Here is a 24,980-nt window from a genome sequence, read left to right as displayed (position 1 = left end):
AAAGGGGAATTTATTGTAGAAGTAGCTCAGTAGTAAAGATTTTCAGAAACATTGAATTGACTTGCTGAAATATAGTTTTATCTCAGGCACAGCTTAGTGTGCGATCTGATACTGTATAACTTCTTACTTACCCTTCACATGCACTTACAATCTAAGAATGTGTGGCATATGACAGCTGTGAAGAAATCTATTGCAGGCATCCCATGCAGCTCTTAAAATCTGGCCCTGTGGATCCCAAATTCCAGTTTCCAATGGCTGCGCGTGTGTATGTGTGTGTGCGTATGAGCGTGCATAAAAGTCTACTCAGTAGCATTTCTGTTCTTCATAATAATGATGGGATCACCTATCCATTAAGTGCACCCCAAATCAGTATTTACACTTTCACTAAATATTCTTTACGTTGCCACTCTCAGCAAACAGAGATCAGAGTTCGGAAGGCCCACAGAGCAGGGTAACTATTCACTGTTGTAAGTGAAATCCTTTAAAAAGCTGCGCGTGCAAGTGAAGTGCTCAGGAACACCTGAGAGTAGATCTTCCCTTTACCTCTTTGTCCCTCTCTATTTAAATAGTACGTGCTTTATTTTTTATTTCTCACACTCTGCCATCATTCTCACCCATAGGTAATAAATTCAAATCAACCAATCAATTTACCTAAAATTCAAGTTACAATTAAATAAATATCTTTAAATCTCGTATCTTACCTTGAAACTCTTAATTTTGTTATTTTTCTACTGGAATCACAACTTCAAGTTCTCTGTGATTTTTCCCATTTTTTTCTCCCTCCATCAAAATAATGATTGTACTAACTTGCCTCAAGAATTAGTCCTGAGAGAAAGTGTTGTCTAGTGACTAAACCAAGGGCATAGGGCTCAAAGAATTTATTTCTGGCTTCATTAGCAGTTCACCTGGTGAGCTGGGGAAAGCAACTTCATCTCTCTGCATAGCACTTTACTAGTAGCTACTTCCCAGGGACACCAGAAGAGGTTAATTCATCTCGTCTTAGCTTTGTCCATCCAGCCTAAGTCAGTCATCGAAGCTCCCTCTATAGCTAGTGAGAAGAGACTCATCTCATCCAAAACGGCTGAACGAGCTCAGAGCGGTTTACATCTCTCCACTGAGAGACCTTGGGCAATCAGCTTAGCCAAAGGCTCCATTTAATTTTTAAAAAAACTACTTTTTAGTTTGTATTTGCCTAGCTCTGTAATATAATTAAAAGAAAATCCCTGTATGTGTCAAGAACTATAAACTTTAAAAATACGAATTATGAAAGGCTGTCCCTAACACTTGCGTTGACCTCACTGTGAATTTTGTGCTGACAGCAGCCGCGGCACTGGGCCATGAAAATCCCCAATATGTCGTCGTCTCCCGTGATATTTAGCAATGCTGCCGTAACAGCTCTCACTTTATGTCAGACTTGCTGGCTTTCCTCAGCATGAGAGATCTCCAGAAGCAGGCTATAATCCCCACGTCCTTTGGGAAACCGTCCCTTCATATCATGGATCTCGATTCTCTCCTATAGTTGCTCTTTTGCGCTTGCTGATGTTTTGCAAGCAGAGGAAATGACACCAGAAATTCTCTCTTCAGTTTGTCCTTTCTAACTAAACACTGAAGCAAATGCACCTTGAACTTACAGGACAGATTTGAAAGCCATACTTTTTTTTTTTTTTTTCTTTTGAACAGATTCAAGAGTAGTTCCCTAGGAAACCCCAGGAGAATATAATTTCAAACCAAAACATTTTGCTTCCTCATCATTTTTACATAAATTACTGCAGAGAAAGCTTAAATTTTTAGTATTCATATTCTCTGGGGACATAAGCTGAACACACAGGGATTGTACAGAACCTGTATTTTAGTATTAGTTTAAGCACATGAACGTCAGTAATTGGTTTTGGCTGGGATAGAGTTAATTTTCTTCTTAGTAGCTGGTACAGTGCTGTGGTTTGGATTTAGTGTGAGAATGATGTTGATAACACACTGATGTTTTGGTTGTTGCTAAGTAGCGCTTATCTTAAGCCAAGGCCTTTTCAGTTTCCCATGCTCTGCCAGCAAGCAGGTGTGCAAGAAGCTGGGAGGGAGCAGAGCCGGGGCAGCTGACCCGAACTAGCCAGAGGGATATTCCATACCATGGAACGTCATGCCCAGTATATAAACAGGGGGGAGTTGGCCGGGAGGGGCGGATCGCTGCTGGGGCATCGGTCAGCGGGTGGTGAGCAATTGCATTGTGCATCACTGGTATTTTCTTGGGTTTTATTTCCCTCTTTTTTTTTTTGTTATATTCCTTTTCATTACTATTATTATTATATTTTTTATTATTGTTATTATCATATTTTATTTTACTTTAGTTATTAAACCATTCTTATCTCAACCCACGAGTTTTACTTTTTTTTTTTGATTCTCCTCCTCCTCCCACTGGGAGCAGGGGGGAGCGAGGAATGGCTGCGTGGTGCTTAGTTGCTGTCTGGGGTTAAACCATGACAGTAATATTGACTACATTGTGAAATTTCATCCAGTTTGTGGACTATTCTGCATTTTCAGTCATGTCTTTACATGAAGTAATTCACCTGAAGGCAGAGAAAACCAGGTTTCTAGTGAGCTTCTGAACTCTATTAAAATAAAACATGTTAAACTGTTTAGATAAAAAATATTTTTGTGAAGAGTCTTCAGTATCTTTAATAGCCCAATCACCCAGGACCAGTTTCAAGTTACCATAATAGCCTCTAAACTTGAAGTTGTTTAAGTTATCATGAAGACTAGGAAAAGCAGTGGCAATGAAATAGGACAGACTTATACTAACTGTAAGTAAAGAAGGAAAAAAATCTGACACTGAAGGTAACTAAAAAGCAACACAAAAAAGAAACAAACTATATCTTTGCAAAGCGCAAAAATCAGTAAGAAAGAAAAGAGAACACCTTTTAAAGTAAATAGATGGAAATAAATATGAGCTTCTGGAGTCATATGAAATGACATCACTGTGAAAGAATTAAAATAGCAAAAGTGTTGGTAAAATTTATTGCTTAAAAAGTAAAAAAGAAAGTAAACACAAAATGTCTTTAGCATGGACTGCATTTTTTTTCCAGGTGAAAAGCACAATTAGAAATTGAAAAAAGAAAGAGAGTGAGAGAAGAAAGAAACACTGAAGCAGGTTCAGAAATAATTTCCAGATTTTCCCTCAATCTGGTTCTAAAGCGAATTATCCCTGGGCTCCCCTCTGCTAACTCAGCAGCATACTCCCAACTACAGCTCCCTGTTCCTTCCACTACGGTGAGACTCAAACTCATGGTTGTGAATGTTCCTCTACTGCCAGAGATATCAAACCAGGGTATTACTTAAAAAGAGAAGCTATTCCTGTAGTATCACTGCAGTTACAAAACTGTTATTCCTATTACTGCCAAGAAACTACCAAAAGGCCAGTACACAAATCCATCCATAGCTTTTCCATTGTTAGAAGGTCTTGTTTTCTGAAAAAGCTGTCATGTAAGGGCAAAACCACAGGGGAAATGGGTTTCAGCTTAGTGAACTCTAAAACAGGGAAGAAAAGTGGGAAGAATTTATAGCCCATACTTAACAGTTAAATTAGCAGCTGCAAACACAACAGCTGTTGCAAAAAGAAATTCAACTCTTTATTTCTATTCCCAATGAGGCTTATTAATGATTACCTTAACAGAACAGTAAAAAGAGGAAATTATTAAACTTTAAGTAATAAATTGACAAAGAAAAGCAATCAATAATCTCCAGCATGAGGATTTAACAGATAGACTTTTTTCTGTGTATATATAAATATAACTAAGGAGAGAAGGCTGTATACGAACAACAAAAAACTAAACAGGACCTGCACTACAACTGAAGCTCGAAGAAAGAATTACAGAATAAAAACCCACATAACTTCATGTCATCCCATTTAAAATGAAAACAAGAAAAGACAGGTTTTAAAAGGAAATCATGTTTTCCCTGCACAATTTCCTACAGTTGACATGGACAACTTTATGGAAGAATATACTATTTAAGGAAATTTAAAGTCTGTTGATAGAAACAAGAGCTAAATATGACTGAATTACAAAATAAGTACTTAAACTGAAACATTTATGAAAATGGGAATTGAGAAAGCTCAGGAGTCTGTAAGGAAACAGCAAATACAGTCTAGCAGACTGGGATGACTACATTAAACACAAATGAATCTGCACAAAAACATTAAGAAAATATATCAAAGCCGTAACTTGTTTCATGCATAGTGAGTGCTGCCTATTTTAGACAAACAAAAAAAAAAATTAGAATGCTGCTTTTCATAAAATATTCAATGTTGGACGAGTTACACTGTGTAACTCTACTGAGAATGTGATCCTTAAATTTAACAGAGGAATTAGAATATAGCCTTTTGTGTCTTAGGAGAATCCTACAAAGGCTTGACTTTAAAAGAACATTTGTAATCCCTGGTGCTTCTTCAGCTGTGGCATTTGAAGAGCCCCAGAAATATCTGTCGGTGCTGGGACAATGCCCATGTACAGAGGCAGAGTCACTTAGAGACTAGAGTTAATCTGCTGTAGAGTGGAAGCCGTGGTGAGGACAGCTCAGGCAAACAGAAAGGAAATGCTGGTGATAAGAGAAAATAATTTGAAAGTGAATCAGGAGGGTTTTAAACTGTTCTTTTCATTTTAAACATGGTTTGAGGTTTTTCACTTCAGGTAAAGATAGTGTGAAGGTTGCAATGAAATTATAAAGTTGAAGACTTTGCTCTGACAATGTAAAAATAAAAGCAGTACATTCTAAATAGTATGCAGCAACTAGAGGCACAAAAGCTATACCTAAGGTAAGGATCTCACATGGCCAAACAAGTGGGGTACTATCTTGGCAACTGCTGCATTTGTCCTAAGGGTACCAAAGTCATATTTACTAGATCAAAAGAAAGAAAAACAGCAAGTACCAATCTCAACATCTAACCATGTACGTTAACTGCTGACATGACCTGGAGTGCTCAAGGATTAGTTTAAGTAAGTGCCAGAGTTTTAGTTTTGAGCACACAAATATCATTTGGTATGATTTGGTACATTACATGAAGCTGCGTATTGCAGCCACCTGGTACTGTTAAACATCTTAATTTATACAGAAATCTCTGCAACAAAGAAGCAATTTGTTGCTTAGTGAACTTCTGCACTTTCGTTGAAGCAAAACGTGTTAAGAATGTTAGAAGGAGAACTGGTTTTGACAGCATCATCTGCAATCTGGCTAACCTCTCTTCAGTGGGCACTTCATGGACAAGCAAGGGAGGCATAGGCCTGACATTTAATCAGCTAGAGAAAACAATTTCCTATTTTGTAACTTAGTAAAAAAACTTTATCAGTAAATAAGGAAACAGTAGAGTTGGAGATGCCACTGTAAAAAGAGGGGTGAAAGAAAAGAGAAAAGAAAAAAAAGCAGCCTTTGATATTGCTATCTGAATAAGACTGCAGTCCTTGTCTCCTACATTGGAGAACTTTGGTGCATTATCAACTATTATCAATAAATTAGGATCTGAAATAAAAACTTCTCTGGTTTTGGAACAATGCATCTTCTCTGGTGGTGTTAAGTAAAAAAAAAAGGCTCTAATACAAGGGAAAAAACCTATACTATCATAACGTTGAGCTTTCTCATTTATATTACTCCTTCCTTCTCAACTTCCCTAACTTGAAAAAATGCACCAAACTTGTCAACGAAATTCACTCACTGAACTTCAGCAGGACAATCTATGAAACATACCTCTAAACTGTTCTTTGCTTTTATTAATCTTTACAGCGGTGATTCTTCCAGCTGAGGACAAGGAGAGGATTTTTCAACCCCCTCTGGTCAGTAGGACAGTATTCAGTGCAAGTATCACTATGTGCTTGTCCTGTTCTTTCCTCTCTCCCTAAGCTGCGGGCCACCGTTCAAAACAGGATCCTCAGCAAATGCGCCTTTGGTCAGATCCAGCTTGGCCATTCCAAGATTAGGTTATATTCTTTAACACACATGCATGAAACATAACCTGAACGTCTTGCATTCTTTGGCAATTGGATACAGTGGCTTCCAGATGAAAGCCAACTGCTGTAATGCAACTTTATCCAAGTAATTAAGCTCCATTGATTTTCAACAGCTGGGAAAAGAGGCCTTTAACATGAGTATTCACACTTCAAAGTATAGAAGTGACCTAGACAAAGATGAATAAATACAATTATTTATTCTTCCCATATATTTTGTATCTACCTTATTCCCGCAGCATCTGGAAAGGTTAAACATCTGAATCAGGAATATATGTGACTGTTGTACCAAAACAGGAGACAAGTGTTTGTATTTTGAGGCAGGGACAGGGAATGAAATGGGGGAAAGAGCTAAAAAGTATCCGTGACTGTTCAGGGAGAGACCTGTAAAAGCGATCCCTGTATTTTTACTCTGATGCGTTAAAAAGAGCAGATTTCATGCATTAGTAGGTCAGACGAATGTGTATGACAAGGAGTATGCTTTCGTAAAAGCTGATGCTGCTTATGGAAGTTAGGTCTGTTACAATGCACTATGTGAGCCTCCCAGATTCAGGAACAAAAGAATGAAAAAGTGAATTTAGTACCATAGCTGCCATGAGATGCTTATAACTGTAGGTGCAGCTCTCCGATAATTTCCTTAGCTAATATCTGCAAAGACAGACGCTGCCTATCACAGTGTCTCTCCATCTGATACTCTGTCTCTAACTAAAACTCAGCTACTCACCGCACAGCAGGCGCAGAGCACAGAGTCACCGAGCAAGCAGCTAACAGCTAATTCAGAAGGTGATAAAGCAGAAATTCTCTCGCTGTAACAACTTTTTGACCTCTTCATTGTCGGCTGGTCTAATCAAACTACAATCAATGAATGTTTTCCCTATATGCAAGCTGTTAAGAAAGCAAGTTAATTGGCTCACTTGAAAGATTTAAAGCACATGAAACTTCTGAGTGGTTTAACAGTTTTCCAGGGATTGTTGTGAGGGAATAGCTGCAGAGACACTGCAATGCAGCACTGCAGCTCGCAGACCACTGACACTGAATATTTTGCAAAAATCTTAGGGCTAAGTTCTACCCTTTCACACTGCCGCAGGGGGAGGGAACCAGGAGCATTTGAGACTAAAACGTGCAATAAAGCTTTTTAGCAGCTTCATTAGGAGTCCAGTATTCTGTCTACCCCCACTCCCAAGCTATGTCTTTCAGGACAAATCGTCACTATTTCAGCCAAAGTTCACGTTCCTTTGAAAATGTATTTCAGTTTCACTGACAAAATGGTTTTTTTCTTAACTCCTTCCATACTGGGCTGTAATTTACAACTGTTGCCATTAAAATCAAAATATGTCCTGCATAAAAACCTGGAAGTGTAAAAAGTGTTTCCCTGTGTTATATATTCCCATTTTAATTTCTAATTAATTGTTTAAGAGGGACACACTGTTCCACCCTAAGATTATTTTCCAGGCTCAGGTTTTTATTTTGCAGAAGAGAAGGGCCTACTCACTAGCTCCATATTTGTGCAATGTTTTAAAAGAGATCTGAGAGTTGCTAAGCTGGGAAGAGAGTTAAAATGCTTCCAAGAATATTAAAAATTGGAGAGCAAAGCTAAATATAAGTAATCGGTTCCTCTTCTAATTTTGTTCTAAGTAGCTTTTGATCCTTAAATTCTCTTTAATTTCGTTTCAGCCATGTGCAGAAGGTGTGAGCTGCACATGAATACAAACAGACATCTTTCTGAAGCCTGCAGGGTGGCTAGTGTACTTTGAATACATGCATAAACCTCCATATGAACTACATCCACAATGATTGTTAGAGATCACGATTCTTAACATTACTTGACCTCCATTTACACAATACATCTGTACATAAGATACAGTACACAGGTTATTTCCAGTTTTTAAAATAAAAGTAAGGAATGACTCAAAAAGCCCAGAGTTATGGTTGCTGTTCCTAAAGCTATAAACATATACTATCACTGTTGAGCTCTGATTTTTTAATCTCCATGATTTGTTTTCCTCTTGCTTAATAATCTTTCCATATTTTTGTTCACAGAATTTGCATTTGTTTGGACTTTCATACCTCTTTTTTGTCTTCTATTTCTCAGAGAGATGAGGGAAATAGAGATGGTAAGTGTACATGAGGAAAACAGAGACTGAAGAGCAGAAGAGCTGAGGAGTTGCTCTCCATTCTTCATACTATCCCTTGTATTTCCATTCAGCTCCTTCTCATGAAATCACTGCTTCTATCTTCCATTCTCCCTTTGTTCACTGTATCTGTGCTCTTTTACAGAATTTCCTCCTATTTCCAAGACCACTTTCATCTGAAGGACAGGCAGCGTGGTTCAGATAAGCATCATCACCAACCACAAGTCTGACAGCATTCAAAAAATTTTGTGATGCTATTCTATTTTATCTGAGCTAGTCTCTGCATTTGTTTATTCCAGACAGGATGAGAAAACAAAGTGCATACTATCAAGAGGAAAAGCTATTCAAGCTGATGGCAAGCACTAGATTTTTTTGCAGGAGTTGCCATTCTCATGAGATTTGCTGCCAAGTCTATACACATAAATGTGAGGGGAGTTCATATGAGGCTTAGATGAACTTTTGACTGTTTGAAAGAAGGAAAGGGAAACTTAAACTTTGAAAGCTGTTTCTATAGTATTCACCTCATTTTCTTCCCACAGCGAAGTATATTATTTGGTTTTGGAGACACTGCCAAGATAAGTGTGCTGTAAGCTTTTCTTTACTGCATAAAAACTAAATTATTGGAACATAAGCTTTTTCTACTAACCATTTTAATTGCTAATCATCAGCTGGCTTATAGTATTGACTGGTACTTATATCATCATGGTACTTAATACCTGAAATATCAATAGCTACAGGTTTCATTGAATGTTTTTGTTTGCAACAACATCTAAAGGCTTAATAAGCTGGAAAATATAAAAAAAAAAAAAAGGCACTGGTTAACATTTGCAGTGGCTATTCTTGGATCTCCCAAAGAAACCTGACGTTGTAGTAACAACAACTCAGAGCTTCCAGAATGAAAATGGAAAAATCAAGCCACAAGCCTACTTTGCTTATGTACTTTACTAGTTTTGGAAGCATTTTAAAGTAAGGAGCCCCTGAGGGAAGCACAGCTATACAGTTTTAAGACTGTATTTTATGACAATGTTCCAACGTATACATCAAGATAAGATATGGTAAATAAGAGATCAGGTACAAATTACAGAGAAAGGACAAAAAGAGTTGTGCAGGATCTTTAGAATAAAATAAATATTTATGCTGATATAGAGTGTGTTTGTCTTTCTGTGTGACCTGTAAATCCTTAAGTAATTCTCTGTGAAGGTTATTTAAACAACTGTTTTAAAACAGTTTCATCTTTCTTTGCTGTTAGAGATTTTTAAAGAAAGAAATATGTCATCTCATATCTGTATTTATGCAGTTTGCATTAACCAGCATCTCAGATTAACATGAAATACTTCAGCAGTAAGACAACACATGCTGAACAACTACTGAATACTCTCACCACCTTAAAAAATTCAATCATTTCCTATAAAAAGGCTAACTTTCGGGCCCTGTTCTTCACCAGCTCCACTCTCTTCAGTGTGCTTTGAACTAGCTGGGTGAAACAGAAAACTGGCTGTGCTTCACTGACAAGAAGTCACGCAGTCAGGACTAGTCTGCCCTCAACAGGGTTTTTGGTGAATAGAGCAGCGTTATAGAAAAAATGGAATAAATATGCAATATAATACTTGATGGATTTCATCAGCATCATTTGAATTGCATGTTCACCAAAACTGAATTTGACATAGTACAGAGCTGGTGAAATGTAGGGGAAAAGTATGTCAACTAAAAGTTAAAATATAATAGGAAAAATCTGTCAAGCGATGTATTTTTTGTGTATTAACAATGGCATAGAACAACTCTGAAATGCCAGTGATTGCTACAAGTACTCAGACACCATGGTGATAATTGCAGTATAAAATCACCAGACAGCAAACAAGACTGCCGGAACTAATGGGAACATGGTTTTATTCAGAATCCAGTGCGGATAGCTATCTGTAATGGAATTGCTTTTCAATACTTTTTCTTTGAAATAACTCTGATTATTACTTATGCATTTTTATGTTAATATGTTCCATTTATTTAACTAAAGACAGACACTTGCAATTTCATTTGCTCTTATCTGCCTATTTCTTAGTATGGCCTAATTTATTCTGTTTGGTGACTCAAGTGCAGACAAACCAATAAATGCATGCATGATACCAGATCTGAAGCACAGTTGTAAGTTTGACTAAAATACCAGCTGTTTTTCTCTTTGAGTGCTACCATCAGGATCCAGAGAAACAAAAGAAGGTGTCGTGCTGGATAAATTGTGGCAATACTAATTCATCTCCCCAGTGTCTCTGAAAAAACTGACTAGCTGAACCTGTTATTAGAGCTGTTCCGTTTCACTTGAGATCTACACGTGTCCTAGGCTGGGCACAATCAGGCAGAATCAACAACTTGTGTTGACAGGTCGTAGCAGGACTTGTGAATTGAGCTAGAACTGTCTACTGAAAACTGATGGAACGGTGCCAGCGAGTCTTCACAGATGCCTGTAGTTGCTGAATTCACCTGGAAAGAGTTTCAAAGTGACAACTACTGCAGAGGAAAACCATCTTTAGTTCCTATCAGAAAGTAATATTCCTTTCATGAATTCCTTGAGAGCCTCAGACAGTCATTTGGGTCATAGCTCGCGGACAATGAGAAGGAATTCTGCCACTTAACTCTGGACTCATAAAATCAATCAATGCCTACTTCTTCCCACTGAAACTAGCTTAAACTCTAGAAAGCTAAATATTAGACACCAGAAGCTGGATGAGATACATCCCACCTTAAATGTCTTATATTTTGCTGAATTTCCTGCTGATGCTTTTATTTAGAAAGCTGTCATTTTCTCTAGTAAGTACTTGTTATCTGGGTGTAATTGCCCTGGAGGTACAAGGACACCATCACCCAAAAGTAATAATGGGAAGCTCTGTGCATTTGGCAGGAAGTATTTATCTCTGTTTAATTCTGATCTGACTGTCTGAAACAACTTCAGATCTTCCTGGCGTTTCTGTTCATTCTTATCTTTCGCACTATCTGTCTCCAGAAGGAGAATAGAAAAGAACGTAAAATGAGCAATAATGAAAATAAAATGATTAACTAAGTGTTGATTACTGTCTTATTATATGCACATTTAAAGATAGTTGTTATAGTTGCATAAAATACTTCTAAAAGCAAAGTCTGTGATAAAAATACAGCCATTTCCTTGGGATTGAATTGCCACTTGAGTTTTCATTCCAGATGACTTCTGATGATAGCTGGGAAAAGCACTATCTACAGCAGCCTCATCCTGTTAAATAGGTGGCTTTAAAGCACTTATCTTTTACCATATGTCTTTAAGTTTATTATTTTGCTTACCCTCCGGCTGGTATTGTGCTATGATTGTTACCGTCTGCCCTGCTCCTTTTAGCGCAGCTGCAGCCTGCTCGTGGGTAGCACCTCGAAGATCAATACCATTCACCTACAGAAGGAATGCAAACAACAACAGATCTGAGTAGTTTAACAATAGACAGAAAGACAGAGGTGGGTTTTTTTAAAATATCTGATGGATGTAAAGGTCAGGTTGCCCAGATGCGAAAGTGAAAGTACAAAATCAAAAAGGCCGAGAGGATGTTACCTATGACTGGCCATGAGGATTTGCACTAATACTGCACACCATAGTTTGCCTATGCTTATCCATGCATCTTCTCTGACCGCTACTTTTTGGGGTTTTCTGCTCTACTGAGGTTACATTTTTGGTAATCTCTTCATCAATCAATATCACTTAATATATAAGGTTCAAAAGATAAGTTTTCTGTGGTGCTTGAAGGTCGCTGTAGAATACCGCAAGCAAGGAAACTGCTCCTTCAGCCAGACTCTGCAAGCCCCGTCTGTAGCATCAGGGAAACCTGGAGATATATAGAGCATCTCTAACAAAAACTGCTGGCTGGAGAACTTCCAGAGCAGAAAGCCCATCTACCATTTTCTTTTCATGCAACCCCTCCTCCTATTGCCTAGAAATACCCCCGTATCTTGCACATGACAGCAATGGAGTTGCTATCAGATACAGCTTCACCACCTCTGGCTGTTCGACATTAACAGATCTTTCTGTGGGGTTCCTCTTACCTAATAATTTTTTGCTGCATAAGCAGTGGAAGCAGAAAAGAATAGAACAAAGTAGGGAATCCACCCCTAAAACTCAGGGGCAGTTTCAGAGCTCTTTTCATTTGCATTTGTGATGTTAAATGTTTTGTCAGCAGCATCCCAAGGAAGAGATGGAATTCATATATAGAATTATTAACTGCTCCAGTAACTTGAATGTTGCTTTCCAGTGGGAGTGTTACTGTCTGGCTATACTGAAGTGTGTCAGATTTCTTTTATTTATTTGTTTATATATTTATCTGTCTTTTCACTTCTACAGGTTTCCACTTCATAAAGTTTCAGTGAAGAACAGGAAACTTTTGACATGTAAACAACCTCAGCAGGACACAAATCCATTTCTGATCGCTCAAGAAAAGAAAAAGAAAGGAAATAAAGGGCAGAGGGAGGAAAGAGAACAATGCCATAGATTTCACAGGCAAACAGGCCAAAACACAAACCCCAAATTCTCAGCAACAGCAACTGTTTTTGTTTATTTTTATCAAGTACTATCACAAGATGGCTAAGCACATATTGAAAATATGGAATTTATTTAAATTTGAAGAACTTTTTAAGGCTTACAAAAATAAATTTGATTCCACAGAACTTTACAAATAACAGCTATTGAATCTGTTATGAATACATTTATTTTGATCAATTACATTTAGAAACTGACCCATCTTAACTTGCTGTCTTTCACCAAATTTTAGAGAATGTGATGTTTTGGGAACATGTTTAATTATTATTTATCATAGAATTACAGAATGGTTTGGGTTGGAAGGGACCTTTAAAGGTCATCTAGTTCCTACCCTCCTGCAATGAGCAAGGACATCTTCAACCAGATCAAGTTGCTCAAAGCCTCGTCCAACCTGACGTTGAATGTTCCCAGGGATGGGGCATCTACCACCTCTCTGGGCAACCTGTGCCAGTGTTTCACCAACCTCATCATAAAAAATTTCTTGCTTATTTGCATGACAAAATCTAGTCTTTACTAGTATGTGAACAGCATTTAGACTATTACTCTTAGAAAAACTAATTTGTGATAGCAATAATATAAAACCCAGGAGATCCCACAGTCTCTGATCCAGAAGATGCTGTAGAACTGTTGACTGTACACAGAAATGTAATTGTCTAGCTGAGGTTTCAGGTTTCTGAAAATAAGATTCCATAAGAATCAAAGTTTTCCCAGTTCACCTTGTCTAGAAAAACTTCTTTCTTCAATTAGTTATTTTTTCTTTATGACAAGGAAGGAAAAACCACTTTTTTTCCTAAACTACTCATCCTTTCTTCCCTCAAAAACTTTTTAAGCTACTCAATTTGATGATCATTTAATATTTCTCCCCATCTTACTCACGAAACTCAGCTCTCCCCATTTCTAAAAAAAAATTAGTCTGAATTTCAACTGTCTATATTATTTTAATATCATTCAAAACTACAGAAGATCTAGAATTTTGGAGAAGCATGACTTGTTGCAATCTTTCCTTGTTATACAAAAATAATTACACACTGGCTTACCTTTAGATTGAGGAAGCAAACAAATAAATGTGGAACTAGCATACCAGAAGAATATAACCTATTAAAATCTTACCTTACTCATATCCCCATGCACACAAGACCTATTATATAATCACAATAATGATGTGAAAGAGGAAATTAATTATGTTACCTCACAGAAAAATAACTGATTTTTTTGAGTTAAAATTCGTCCATATGTGCGTTCTGCAGTGGAGAGTATGAAAACTATTACCATGCTGGTAATGCCTGCTTGATCCATGCCTGTATCTCAGAGCCTTTGGGGCAGCATATGAAGGGCAGAAGAGGCAGCATAGTCCCAAACCACCATCATGTTGTGTGACTTCTCTGCAAGGAGAGGAATCTCAGCAGAGAGGAGGGAGGATGACTGGTAGAGTATATACAGGGGCAAAATATTTTAAGGAGCACTAAAGTAGCTTCTACAAGATAGACGTCTGGTAGTAGAAGTGTAGGCTGGAAGACTACCGTACCTAAAGAAACATACAAAGCAAATGTCTATGCCAGAACATAATGATTTATGAGAATAGGTATGTATGGATCCCCGTGTTGTTACAATCACACAGACAATCTGAAGGTAAGCTGTGACAATAATTCAGTGTTCTGGTATTGCCATGTATTAGTGTCTTCGGCTCATATATTTCAAAGCATTATATGCTGATAGATACACTCTGATAACTTCTACAACATTTCTGTCATCTGAAGTGCGCAAAACTCATGTTGTTTTTACAAGTTCTATCTATATTGTGTAAAGGGAAGCAAATACCTTTATTCACAAGTAATGCTCCGATGCTCCTGAAAAGAAATTCTGAGCATAGGACAAATGTAAGATAATAAACTTCATAATTTGTTTAACACAAGAGTTCTCAGTTGTCCCATCTCCCTGTTTGAAAGCAATGTCTGTGAAAATGGATGGTGGAAGCTTTCCAAAAAAATGAGCCAAAGATTCAAATGCTTTCATCAAAGTTGTGTACGTAAACCTGAAGTTTGGTGGATGGCAAGACTAACACAGACCCCGGGAAAAAACTCGCTGAAATTCAGTCTAGGAATACAGTATCTTAGAAGGTAATAATTAAGTGCATTCTAAAAGAACAAAGGAAAGAATCAGAGCTTTCAGTGCCATAAAATCGAATATATTTTAATGCAGAACACTGAAAATACCTAAAGAGGAATATGATGTCAATTAGGACTTAGTTTGCAACCTCTGTGGAGAATACAAGCTTCCCCAAAGGAGCACAACTCAGGCTACTGCTGTGGAAGAAAAAGGTGTTGTGCCCTACTTTTACTCAGTGATGGTGTTACGACACTTGATGCTGCATTGCCATGTACCAGCACTACAATTACTCATTAACTCAGCACTGTAGCCACAGCGTTGTGGAGGTCCGAGCAGAATCCTTAAGTTTAGGCAGCACAGTGCCTATATCATGCCATAAAGGAAACCTCAGCCTTGGTTCAGTGTCTCTGAAGAAGACAATTGTGAAGCCAAGTCACCCTTCCTTTAATAGAGAGCTTGGCTTTTATCTATGTGTTTTTGCCTTTCATAACCGGAGTCCTTGAGAGAGTCCTGAGAAAGAAGCAATAGGATGAACTGAAGAAAAGCTTAGAGGAACATTCCTGAATTCCTGAGCTCCTAAGTTGGGGAGATGGATATGGATGATGTCACCCGGTCAGTATTAGAAGGTCCAGGAAAAAAATTTAGTAATTTTGTTTAGGCTTAAGTTTGAAGACTGTCGACTTCAGAACAGAAGCCTCTCCTAAGCAATATAGGAAAACATTATGGTGGTCTCTAAGAGTTACGTTAACAGGACATGAAGCTTTAAAAGTCATTAATAAATTGTAATAATCTCTCTACAGATAAAAGGAGAGGATGTACGAAAGAATAAAGAAACCATGTGCTTATTGTCCTTCTCCTCTGAAAAACAATGATTCTATCTGTATGTGATCTAATACCTAAGATCCTAATAATGCATGAAGAATAGAAATATAAGACAGGAATTCCACCAAAGTTAAGTTACACAAACATTTTTCACTTTTCCACAGAACAAGAAGCCACTGAAATGGCAATTGACTACTTTCTGCCCTTTGCATGCTCATTCTGGAAGAAATGATTGCCTAAGGTGCAAACACAACACATTACAGTGAGTGAATTTCTCTGAAATTAGAGTTGACTTTTCTGCTAGGATATAGGCGGGGATGGACACTTGAGGAGGACTTACAGGTCTGAGTGGCTGAAATCAAAAGAGCAAGGAAAAGAAATGTCAGAGAGAAAATAACACATCAATTCTATCTTCTGCAATTTTTTTCAAGATGATAAACAAGCTAGACAAAACAGATTAAGTAATGTTGAACAGGTAAATGACCTGACTATACTAGGTTGCCAAAATACTGATCTCCTTCTTGAAGATGCACAGCTGCAGAAAAAAAATCAAACAATCATTGCCAAATAGGTAGGTAGAAGTCTGTTTGCATGCGATTTTGCTCACCAATACCTGACAGAATCTCACTGCAGAATAATAGGTGTTAAAATTAGAAAGGACTTATAACCTAGTCTGACTTTCTAAAGAACAAGAAGAGTAGATGCTAACATGATTTCTGGGTATTATTTCCCAATATTTAAAAGCAAACATAATCAAGTCCCAAACCTTCTAGTTGAAAAACAGCATATTCATGTAGCAACATTAAATCTTGATGAAAGACCATTAATTTACACATTTTAATCAAATTCTTACCCTCAGGCTAAAATGAACAAGAGTTTCTGAACGGGTAAAACAAATAATACTCTGTCTTGCCTCTTCCTCCAAAACAATGTCTTAATTATAACAATTGTGTGCAGTGATATTGTTCCCTGCCATGATTTCATTGCAAATTGTTAAATCTGATTTCAGTTACTGCTTTCAATTAATTTAACGTAGTTATGTTAAAAATAATCAATAAAAGAAGCAAAAAAACCAGAAAAAGTTGCAAGTGTGTGCAGGAAAGTTTAATACATATCAAAGGTGGGTCTTTTGGGTTTTTTTTTCCCCCTATTAAATGGGCTGGCTTCCTTTAAGAAGCATTACACAATAAGCAGAGCAGCACTGCTGTTCTGAGCTTGACTGCACAATCCTGATGTCCTGGTCCAGAATGAACTTGACTGCACAATTTCTGATGCCTAACTCCAAAATGAATTTGACATAATGGAAACAAGAAGAGCCTCCAGCTTATACAGATGTCTGTCTCTTCTGCATGCTGTGGCAAAAAGCAGTTAGAAAGCTTACAAACAAAGAGAAGTGCCGCAATGGAAGATTATAGCTTAAAACTGCAGACAAAACTAAACTGAGATGGAGAAAAAGATGCAACTATAGTTCACAGTAATTACAGTAATTGCCTTTGCATTCATTGACTCAAAGTAAAGCATGATCTACTTCATTAAATACTGAATCATAATCTAAATGAAAGATAAGATTTATATTTTGGATAGATCGAACTCTTCTAAAATTGGAAGAGTTATATTCCCTTTAAAATATTTGAATAGCCCATATTAGCACAAATTGGTTCAATTCTGAACAGTGCCACTTAAAGACTTACTACAGTCTGGTTGTCTTCTGTTAGAGTGCCTGAGCATGACTCATATGTAGGTCATTCAAACAGAGGCTAGCAGAATAATCTGTTTTGTTTAGCCATTTATTAAATAAATCAGCCACCTTATTTTGGGTTTGTACAGTGATTAAATGAACACCTGGAATGTCTTGTTGAATTGGAAAGGAAAGGAAAAACACATCCCTTCTCTGGGGAGGAAACATAAAGGATTTCTTTTCATTTCTCCTTTGAATTGTCACTGACATAGTACAGTGTTTTTATACAGTAAATTAAATGATGAAGAAAAGACACCTTTTTACCATGGAACAAACAATACAGCAGATTTTTCAAGCTGTGGCTGAATTCTTTTATTTGTTGAACTTATAACAGCTTTTGGTGTCCGAAAAAGCAAACAGAAATCTGAATAAAGACAACTCTTTACAGCCAGAATTGCCATTGTTTGCATTAAGAGAAAATACAAAGAACCCTATTTATCTGCCTTAACTTTGCACGTCAACTTAAGTATTCTCAAGCACATTAACAAGAGATGAGAGGAAAGCTGAGCCATGTTCTCCAGCAGTCTTGCTTAGTCACTAGAAATGGAATGTATAGCATCAACCCGTAGGTGATGGAAGCACGGACTTCCAGCAAGACAGGGAACATTGGAAAAACACCCATTAGGGATGATCTGCCCTGAACATATCTGGGGAAGACTTTCCTCACAAGCAGGCGGCATAATCATTCTACACAACGGCCCCCACAACTCTGACAACTGATACAGTCCAGCAAAAAGTACAATAATTCTAAGAAACTCATGCATGTCGCCAAAGTACAGCCCTTGAGCAGCGATCTTCTTCAGCTTAGGCAGGCCATCTTTTTGCAAAGCGAAACCCACACATCCAGCTTGAGGCCGAAGCTCTGCAGAGCACTGCAGGAGGAGCTGGCAGGGAGCAGAGCGCGCTCAGCGCCGCAGACAGCTCTGGGAATCCCGCCGGGGGCACGGCTGCGGGAAACGGCACCCCGGGGGAAAAAATGCCGATACAGGAGCAATTTTGCCTTGCTAGTGAATAAAAAGTTTAGAAATAGAAAGAAAGGAGAAATGCACAGGCGGAAAAGAGTCTTCACTCTCCAGCTTAGCTTCTGTTAAATTTTCAGGCTCACTTTATCACTTTTCTCTCACTTTTCTCACTTCTCCTAATCTTTTCTGTGCCTACACTTTCTTCTGATCAGTTAAAACTGTTTAGTTCAGCACATATAAGCACAGTGGTTGTCTCATCCTGAACTCCACTGAAAACATAATATCATGTCACGTCTGCTGTTCTCTATGCCCAGCATCCTCCTTCTCTCTTTCTACGGGCCAGCAATTTCACTGACCTTTTCAATTTTCCTTGTCTTGCTACCTTAGAGTTATGACTTTCGCCTCTAGTAAGCTGGTCTTTATGCTCTGATGAGCTGGGCATTCTAGAGGCAAACTTTCTCTCTCTGGAAAACAAGAACCACTGTGGGGGTACGAGCTATATCATTTAGTATGCCTTTTTCTGCCAGGAAGTTCAAGGAGGCAGCTAACCCAGCTGAAAGAGGTATCAAAGCATTACATCTTTGAAGCAGGAAGAAAATTAATATTATGCTATTGAAGAGGTGTCTTGCACGCACTGCTTTTTACAGTAGGAACCAACAAGCTTTATGACTCACCAGACCACATGAATCGTGTCATATGATAAATTTTTTAATCACTCAGGAACCCAAAACTTACTGGGCAGTAGAGCAGAATGGTGCCTGGAGTCTAGTCTGTTTAAGTACAAGGCAAAAGTCCAGCCTGGGGCAAATCTCTGAATAAGTAAAACTCAGGGATGTAGCCATTTTGTCCAGCAGTAGCAGTCGGGCTTTCAAATTCGTGTTTTTAGTTTTCCTTCGTTGTGAGGCTGACAGTAAGGCTACACTGAGGGGTGTAAAGCTCACTCCAAATCTTCAGTGTACCAGATGCGACATAATTCTGTTTGACAGACTTAAAACAAAATTTGCTAAGTCAGAATGTTTGAACTGAATGTGAACTCCTCCTTAAAATATTTGGAGCTGAAGAGCAAGCAATCTGGCATCAGATCATTTCTACTCATTGAGACAATTGTAAAATGAATGTTTTAGAGGCAACTGATGATTTCATCACAGCAAAAATACACAGCCTCTAATCTAGGCCAATTTACTAGCTTTGCATGGCACGTAACTGACAGGTCTGATAGCTAACACCGCTTGGCAAAAAGAGACATACTTTATTCATGGGAATTGTTAGTATAATTTATTAAGTTCTGATCACGTGCTTGGAAATGTCAGAGTTAATTTAGGAAACAGTTACTGCATCAAGGCAATTGCAATGTATGTTATAGATTGCAGAGAGATGGGGGCGGGGGGGGGAGAGAGAGAGAAATCCAGCTGGAAGACAGATTCCTAGATTAATAAAAGACAACAGGGAGCTCTATAGTCACCAACGTATGTAGTATTCCAGCATATGCAGGTGGTAAATTTTTCCCTAGAAGCTCCATTAAGTTTGTATTTTAGAAAGTCATCTATTTTATTTTGAAGTCCCAGAGTGAGAAGTCTACGAGCTTCTATGGCAATATAACCCAGTTACCCTGACTACAAAACAAGTACATCACGTTTTGTGGCTGAATATGTCTAAGTTCAACTTCCAACCATCAGACCATGTATATTTATCAACAACACTGAAAAACAGTTTGCTAGCAGCTCTCTTCTCCAACAGTAAGTATTTCCAGGTGGTAGTGTTTACAGTGGCACAGTTCATACTTCATTAAAGTGAATTTTTATGGTCAAGGAGGATGCTCAGGCTTTCCTGACATACGTTCTAAACTCCAAGGCTTGATGGAAAAAAAACGAGACTTTTTTTTTAATAAGCCATTTCTTTAAATATATAAAAGAGAGGATTTTCAAAAGCATAAATTTGTGTTTGCACCCAGCTTCTGTTCATTGGGTGTCAGTTGCCTTCTGTACCTCTAAAAATCTCCTCTTGTACAGGGAAGTTGTATGGGTGACTCAGTTTTGTCATGGGAAATATTTTTGATTCATCATGATGACAGCAAGTACTGGACTTATGTCTGCATGTATTGTGAAAGGTGAAACTGAGCTTATATAGAAAGGTGGAGCACTGTGCACCCAGATGATCTCATATAAACATAAACAGGTTGAGGACTTTTAGAGACCTACTGCCATTTATAACTGATCCTCAAATCCCAGGACGTCCCAATGTTATTGGCAACGTCTGAGCCTGCATTAACCCACTGTTTGCCCCAGATCTTCCCATTAGATCCTGCCATGACAGCGTCTTTGCTTTTCTGTTTTTCTCTAGTTTTTTGGGGCCTTGTGATTTGCCACTGTATGAAGATGTTGATAGGCAGCTTACAGGGGCAACAAGTTTGTGGTAAAATGACATCTATTGCTTCTTCTCCAGCCCTGTGGCTGTTCTTTCAGGAAGGAAATTACACTTGACAATTTATTATTGAAAAATTCGTAGGGGCTATTACTCCTCCTTCTGTTGTATTCCAAGTATCTGCAAATAGATTGATTATTTCTCCCAGAAGTTTTCACTGACAGTTGGGCAAGCTTCTCTATATTCCCAAATATTCATTGAGTTCTTGAATAAAATTCTGAATGGTCTGCATCGAACAGTTCCTTAAGTATTCGAGAACGAATTTCAGCTGGTTCCTAAGTATCTCATTTGTCAAAGTTCCAACTTGGTTTTGCCTTAGTCCAGTTCAAAGACTTATCTCTTTGTTTCTTCGTAACTGCCCTAACTGGACGATCATGGAACCTTTTTTAAAGAAGACAAAAGCAAAAAATGCACTAAACGTTCGAACTCTCTCAGTCTCACTTTTAAGTGGTCTTTCTTCCAACTGTTTAGGAAACAAATTTATTGCTTGGCTTTCTATTCTCATCAAATATTTTCTTGCTACTTTTTCTAATCCTTGCTAGCTACAGTCCATTTTAGATCTTGCCCTTCTGACTTTGTCCCAAAATTTTACCTAATATTTGTACATTTTTAGGACTTAGGTTGTTATAACCACAGTAACTTGACTCAGCTTCCACTTTTTCAAGTTTGATTACTTAAGATTCATATCATCAAAAGGCTCTCAAGTACCGAGGTTAATTTCTTACTACACTCACTATCATTCCTTTTTTCACTGTGCTCTTAATATTTTTTCTTAAAATAACAGCTACCACTTCTGAATTAACTGTTAGTTTAAAACTTGCTCCCCGTGGGATTTTCCACATCAGCTGTGAATGCACAGCAGACTGGTTTTGAAGTTCCTGTTACTTATTCTTCTGAAATTCCTCATTCCTTTCCAGCACAAAATCATAAACTTTGCCATTACACTATATGGTCACTCAAGGGCAAGTTGTGTTTCATTCTCCCATTTTCAGGCCATTCTTCCTTACTGGTCAGAATAAAATCTGGAATTATACTTGCTTTTTCCATATTCCCCACTAAAAAGATTCATGAATGTTTGGTCAGTTTGGATGGGATCTAAATCAAAAAAAGCAAGTCATGCCAAATTCCCTATAATCAGTGAAAAGAAATACAGACTTTTACCACACAATGCTCATCTGACCTGTGTAAAATGTCTACTTTACGGCAACGTAAATTGTACTCCAGAAGTGGCTACATCTTTCTGTTAGCTATAGAGGGAGCCTAAAGGGTTATATGCCCTGCACTTCCCAATATTAACAAAGCCTGAATTTAGATTAATCCACTATTTGCTCCTAAGGAGCTTAATCTACCTGCCCTTCTAGCTGGTGTGATCCTATTAACACATGCCAGCACCTGTGCTCTCAGCTCCCTTTCTCTCCAGAGATTTTCTTTTTACTATGACATATATCACCTACCATGCAGTAGTTATCATTTGGATACGTTTCAACACATTCTCCCTTGATTTTCAAGCAAGTTCTACTTCTTTAAAACAGTCCAATCACATGAATTGATCTGCCTATTTAAGTCACTGCACTGACTATAGACTAACATTCCCAATGTATAACATACAATGCTCTATACATTACTACAAAGCAAGTTTACATAGTTGTATTTTTCCTATTGGCTAATTAGGATTAATGTTAGAAACATAAAGGGAGACTTTATGGACAAGTGCAGCTAAATGCCACAGAATTTGATAAACTCTCCTACGCCAGAGGACAGAGTGATATATCATCCACACCACCACAGGGAAGTAAGCATCCTAAGGGTATGGTCAGTGCCTCTGCAAATAAGTCTTGTAAGGTAAAGGGAGCATCTGTTATAATCCTAATGCTATTACACAAGAGTCACAAACTGATGTTCCATGGAGAAAAGATGCCAGGCCCTATAGAGATGATTCAAACATTTTCCAACTCAGTTGCAATTTGGAAAAAAAAAATCTGAGAAGCGAAACCAAGTGGTATTTGCCATTTTTCTTAGTTTTGTAACTAGGTAACAAAATGCACTCTTTGCCCTAAGTAGTTTTACTGCTTTTACCATGAGCAAAAAGCCATTTTAAATTAGAAAGATGAAAGCTTCTCTGCACCAAAGTAAGGGAAGTCAATCTGAAGGTCAATTCTAACTGTAGCAAATATAAAGCATAAATATTTGCTATAAATAAGCACAGAGTCCTTATACTCTATCCTGCTCTATACACACACATTTTGTAGTAGAAATTGCAGAACATTATATTTTTTCAAATGCGTATTGTATTTTTGCTACAGATGTGAGTGAGAAGGTGGGTAGGAGTTGTGTGGGAGGAACTAAGTAGAAAGAAGTGTTTAAACTGTTCATAAGAGAAAGCAAACATCTCACAAAAAATGACAGCAGGACGATGCACAGACACAAGACAAAATCTGATCAATGCAAGAGATCACCTTCCCTCTGCAAGGGAGACAGTACTGAAGTGAGATGCTGAAATACCAGTGTTGCAAACTAACCATATATAAGGTCATGAACCAGTGACAGAAGACCCCACAGAATATCTCTGGTAGCCCTTTCCCAATGCATAGTTATTTGATTCTCAGAAAGTAGCAGGCGAAAAAAGGTATTGTCTTTCCCCGTATATGAATACATCCTGGTACTATGCTAGATCAAGGGGAAAATCATACAGAATTTGGTTAACTTCATTCATCTGATTCAGGTTAGATGGGAGGGAAAATGGAAGCACTACGAGAGTACTACCTGCATCTTCACAGTGCAGCCTGTTCTTTTTCTACTCTTTTTCTTGTTGCTGTTGAGAAATTACCCTTCAGGTAACTTGTTTTATTTCCTTAAGACAACCTGCGGGATGCGTTGCTTGGGAGCAGCAATCTTGCTCCAGAGCAAGCAGCCTCCTCTTTCTCTTGATTCTACTTTCAGGCTACCAGCCATCCTTCATCCTGCCATTGTGAACTACAAGGTACTAAAGCATTTCTACAGGAGAATGAAATAAAACTGATACTGCTTTTATGGTCCACAAGTTTATTTTACTTTTCTTTGTGATGAAGCAAGCATGATGTTATCTGAAAAAGCAAATATATATTATACGGGCAAACACATATGAAATGTGTGATTCAGTTTAAGACATCTAAATATAGACATGCATGCATGTGGTAAGTGTTTAAGCTTAAAGTCAATGGATACCCAATCAATAAAGGCAATAAAGCCTACAGAGCGATTCAGCTCGCTCTACGCAACTCAGTTGGCCAGCTGAATTGTTCTCTAGACTCCATTGACTTTAATGGCAACCAGACAGGCAGCAAGCAAGTAGATGTCTAAATTTAAGTATCTTAATTTGAGGTTTAGGCTTGTCCAAAGACACAAAATTCAGTAATTTCAAAGGTTAAGATTCAAATGCTAATACTTCCTGTTACCTCCTTACGGCTATTAATTCACCTCAACTCTCTCTTTTATATACATTTTTAACTTGATGCAGTCTTATGGAAAATTATAAAACTTTGAAAAACAATGTCATCATAGGAATTCAAGGAGCAATATGCACTAATTATTTGTGTGTAAACTGCAAATCTGAATTTTGCTGCTGAACTTGCATATGTAAACTAACTCTCTGTGCTTCAGGTACTGTACCTATAGATAAAGTTGCCCACCTTGGCACTGACAGTGCTTTGAAGCATGCAGGTTGAGACACCTAAAATAAGTAGGTAAGTTTTATCATAATTTTGGTTTGAGATTCTAAGGCAAAGAAAAGATGAGGCAATTTTTGTTTGAATAGGCCCATATTCCTTTTCCTGCTTCCCCAGGAATTTCCCCTAAAAATTACAATGTATTCATTATGTACCTCTTTCCTAAAATTATAAGATTTGTACTGCTTTCTGTCAGCAAGGATGTATGCACAATGTGCGGCCATTTTATGCGTATGGCTCTTGGAAATCATTTGTTCTCACGCAGCTGATTTTCACTAAACAACACTGGGTTCCCATTGTTATTTCAATAGGCAATATATCCCTTAACGTTGGAAGTGGAATTTTAAACTGCAAGAATGGCATCAAGGAACATTACATTTTATTTGTACTAGAGCCTGCATTTTTCTATCAGATGGAGAACCTGGGGTTAGGTCAGAGTTCAAGCAGCCTCTAAGTCTAGACTTGGCCCAGACTTCTCACATGATTTTAAACAAATCAATTAACATAATGGCACCTCATTTCCACTGCTCTGAAACTGAAATAATACTTCCATTGATATTCGGAGCTG

The 24,980-nt window shown here is 37.9% G+C and overlaps 1 protein-coding gene across 7 annotated transcripts in view; it reads right to left on the bottom strand.

The window, feature by feature from the left end:
* Positions 1-24,980, bottom strand: part of DLG2 (discs large MAGUK scaffold protein 2) — a 1,037,179-nt gene that overhangs the window by 200,205 nt on the left and 811,994 nt on the right. For all 7 annotated transcript variants that reach the window (XM_050914840.1, XM_050914880.1, XM_050914903.1 and 4 more), the window contains one exon: positions 11,423-11,525. In XM_050914840.1, the coding sequence (XP_050770797.1) occupies positions 11,423-11,525 (103 nt within the window). The remainder of the gene's footprint in view (positions 1-11,422; positions 11,526-24,980) is intronic.

This window comes from Gymnogyps californianus, chromosome 1, assembly GCF_018139145.2.
Source record: "Gymnogyps californianus isolate 813 chromosome 1, ASM1813914v2, whole genome shotgun sequence".
In the NCBI taxonomy this organism is placed as follows: Eukaryota; Metazoa; Chordata; class Aves; order Accipitriformes; family Cathartidae; genus Gymnogyps; species Gymnogyps californianus.
Note: the sequence above shows the minus strand (reverse complement) of the source record. Positions and strands in the feature narration are given on the sequence as shown.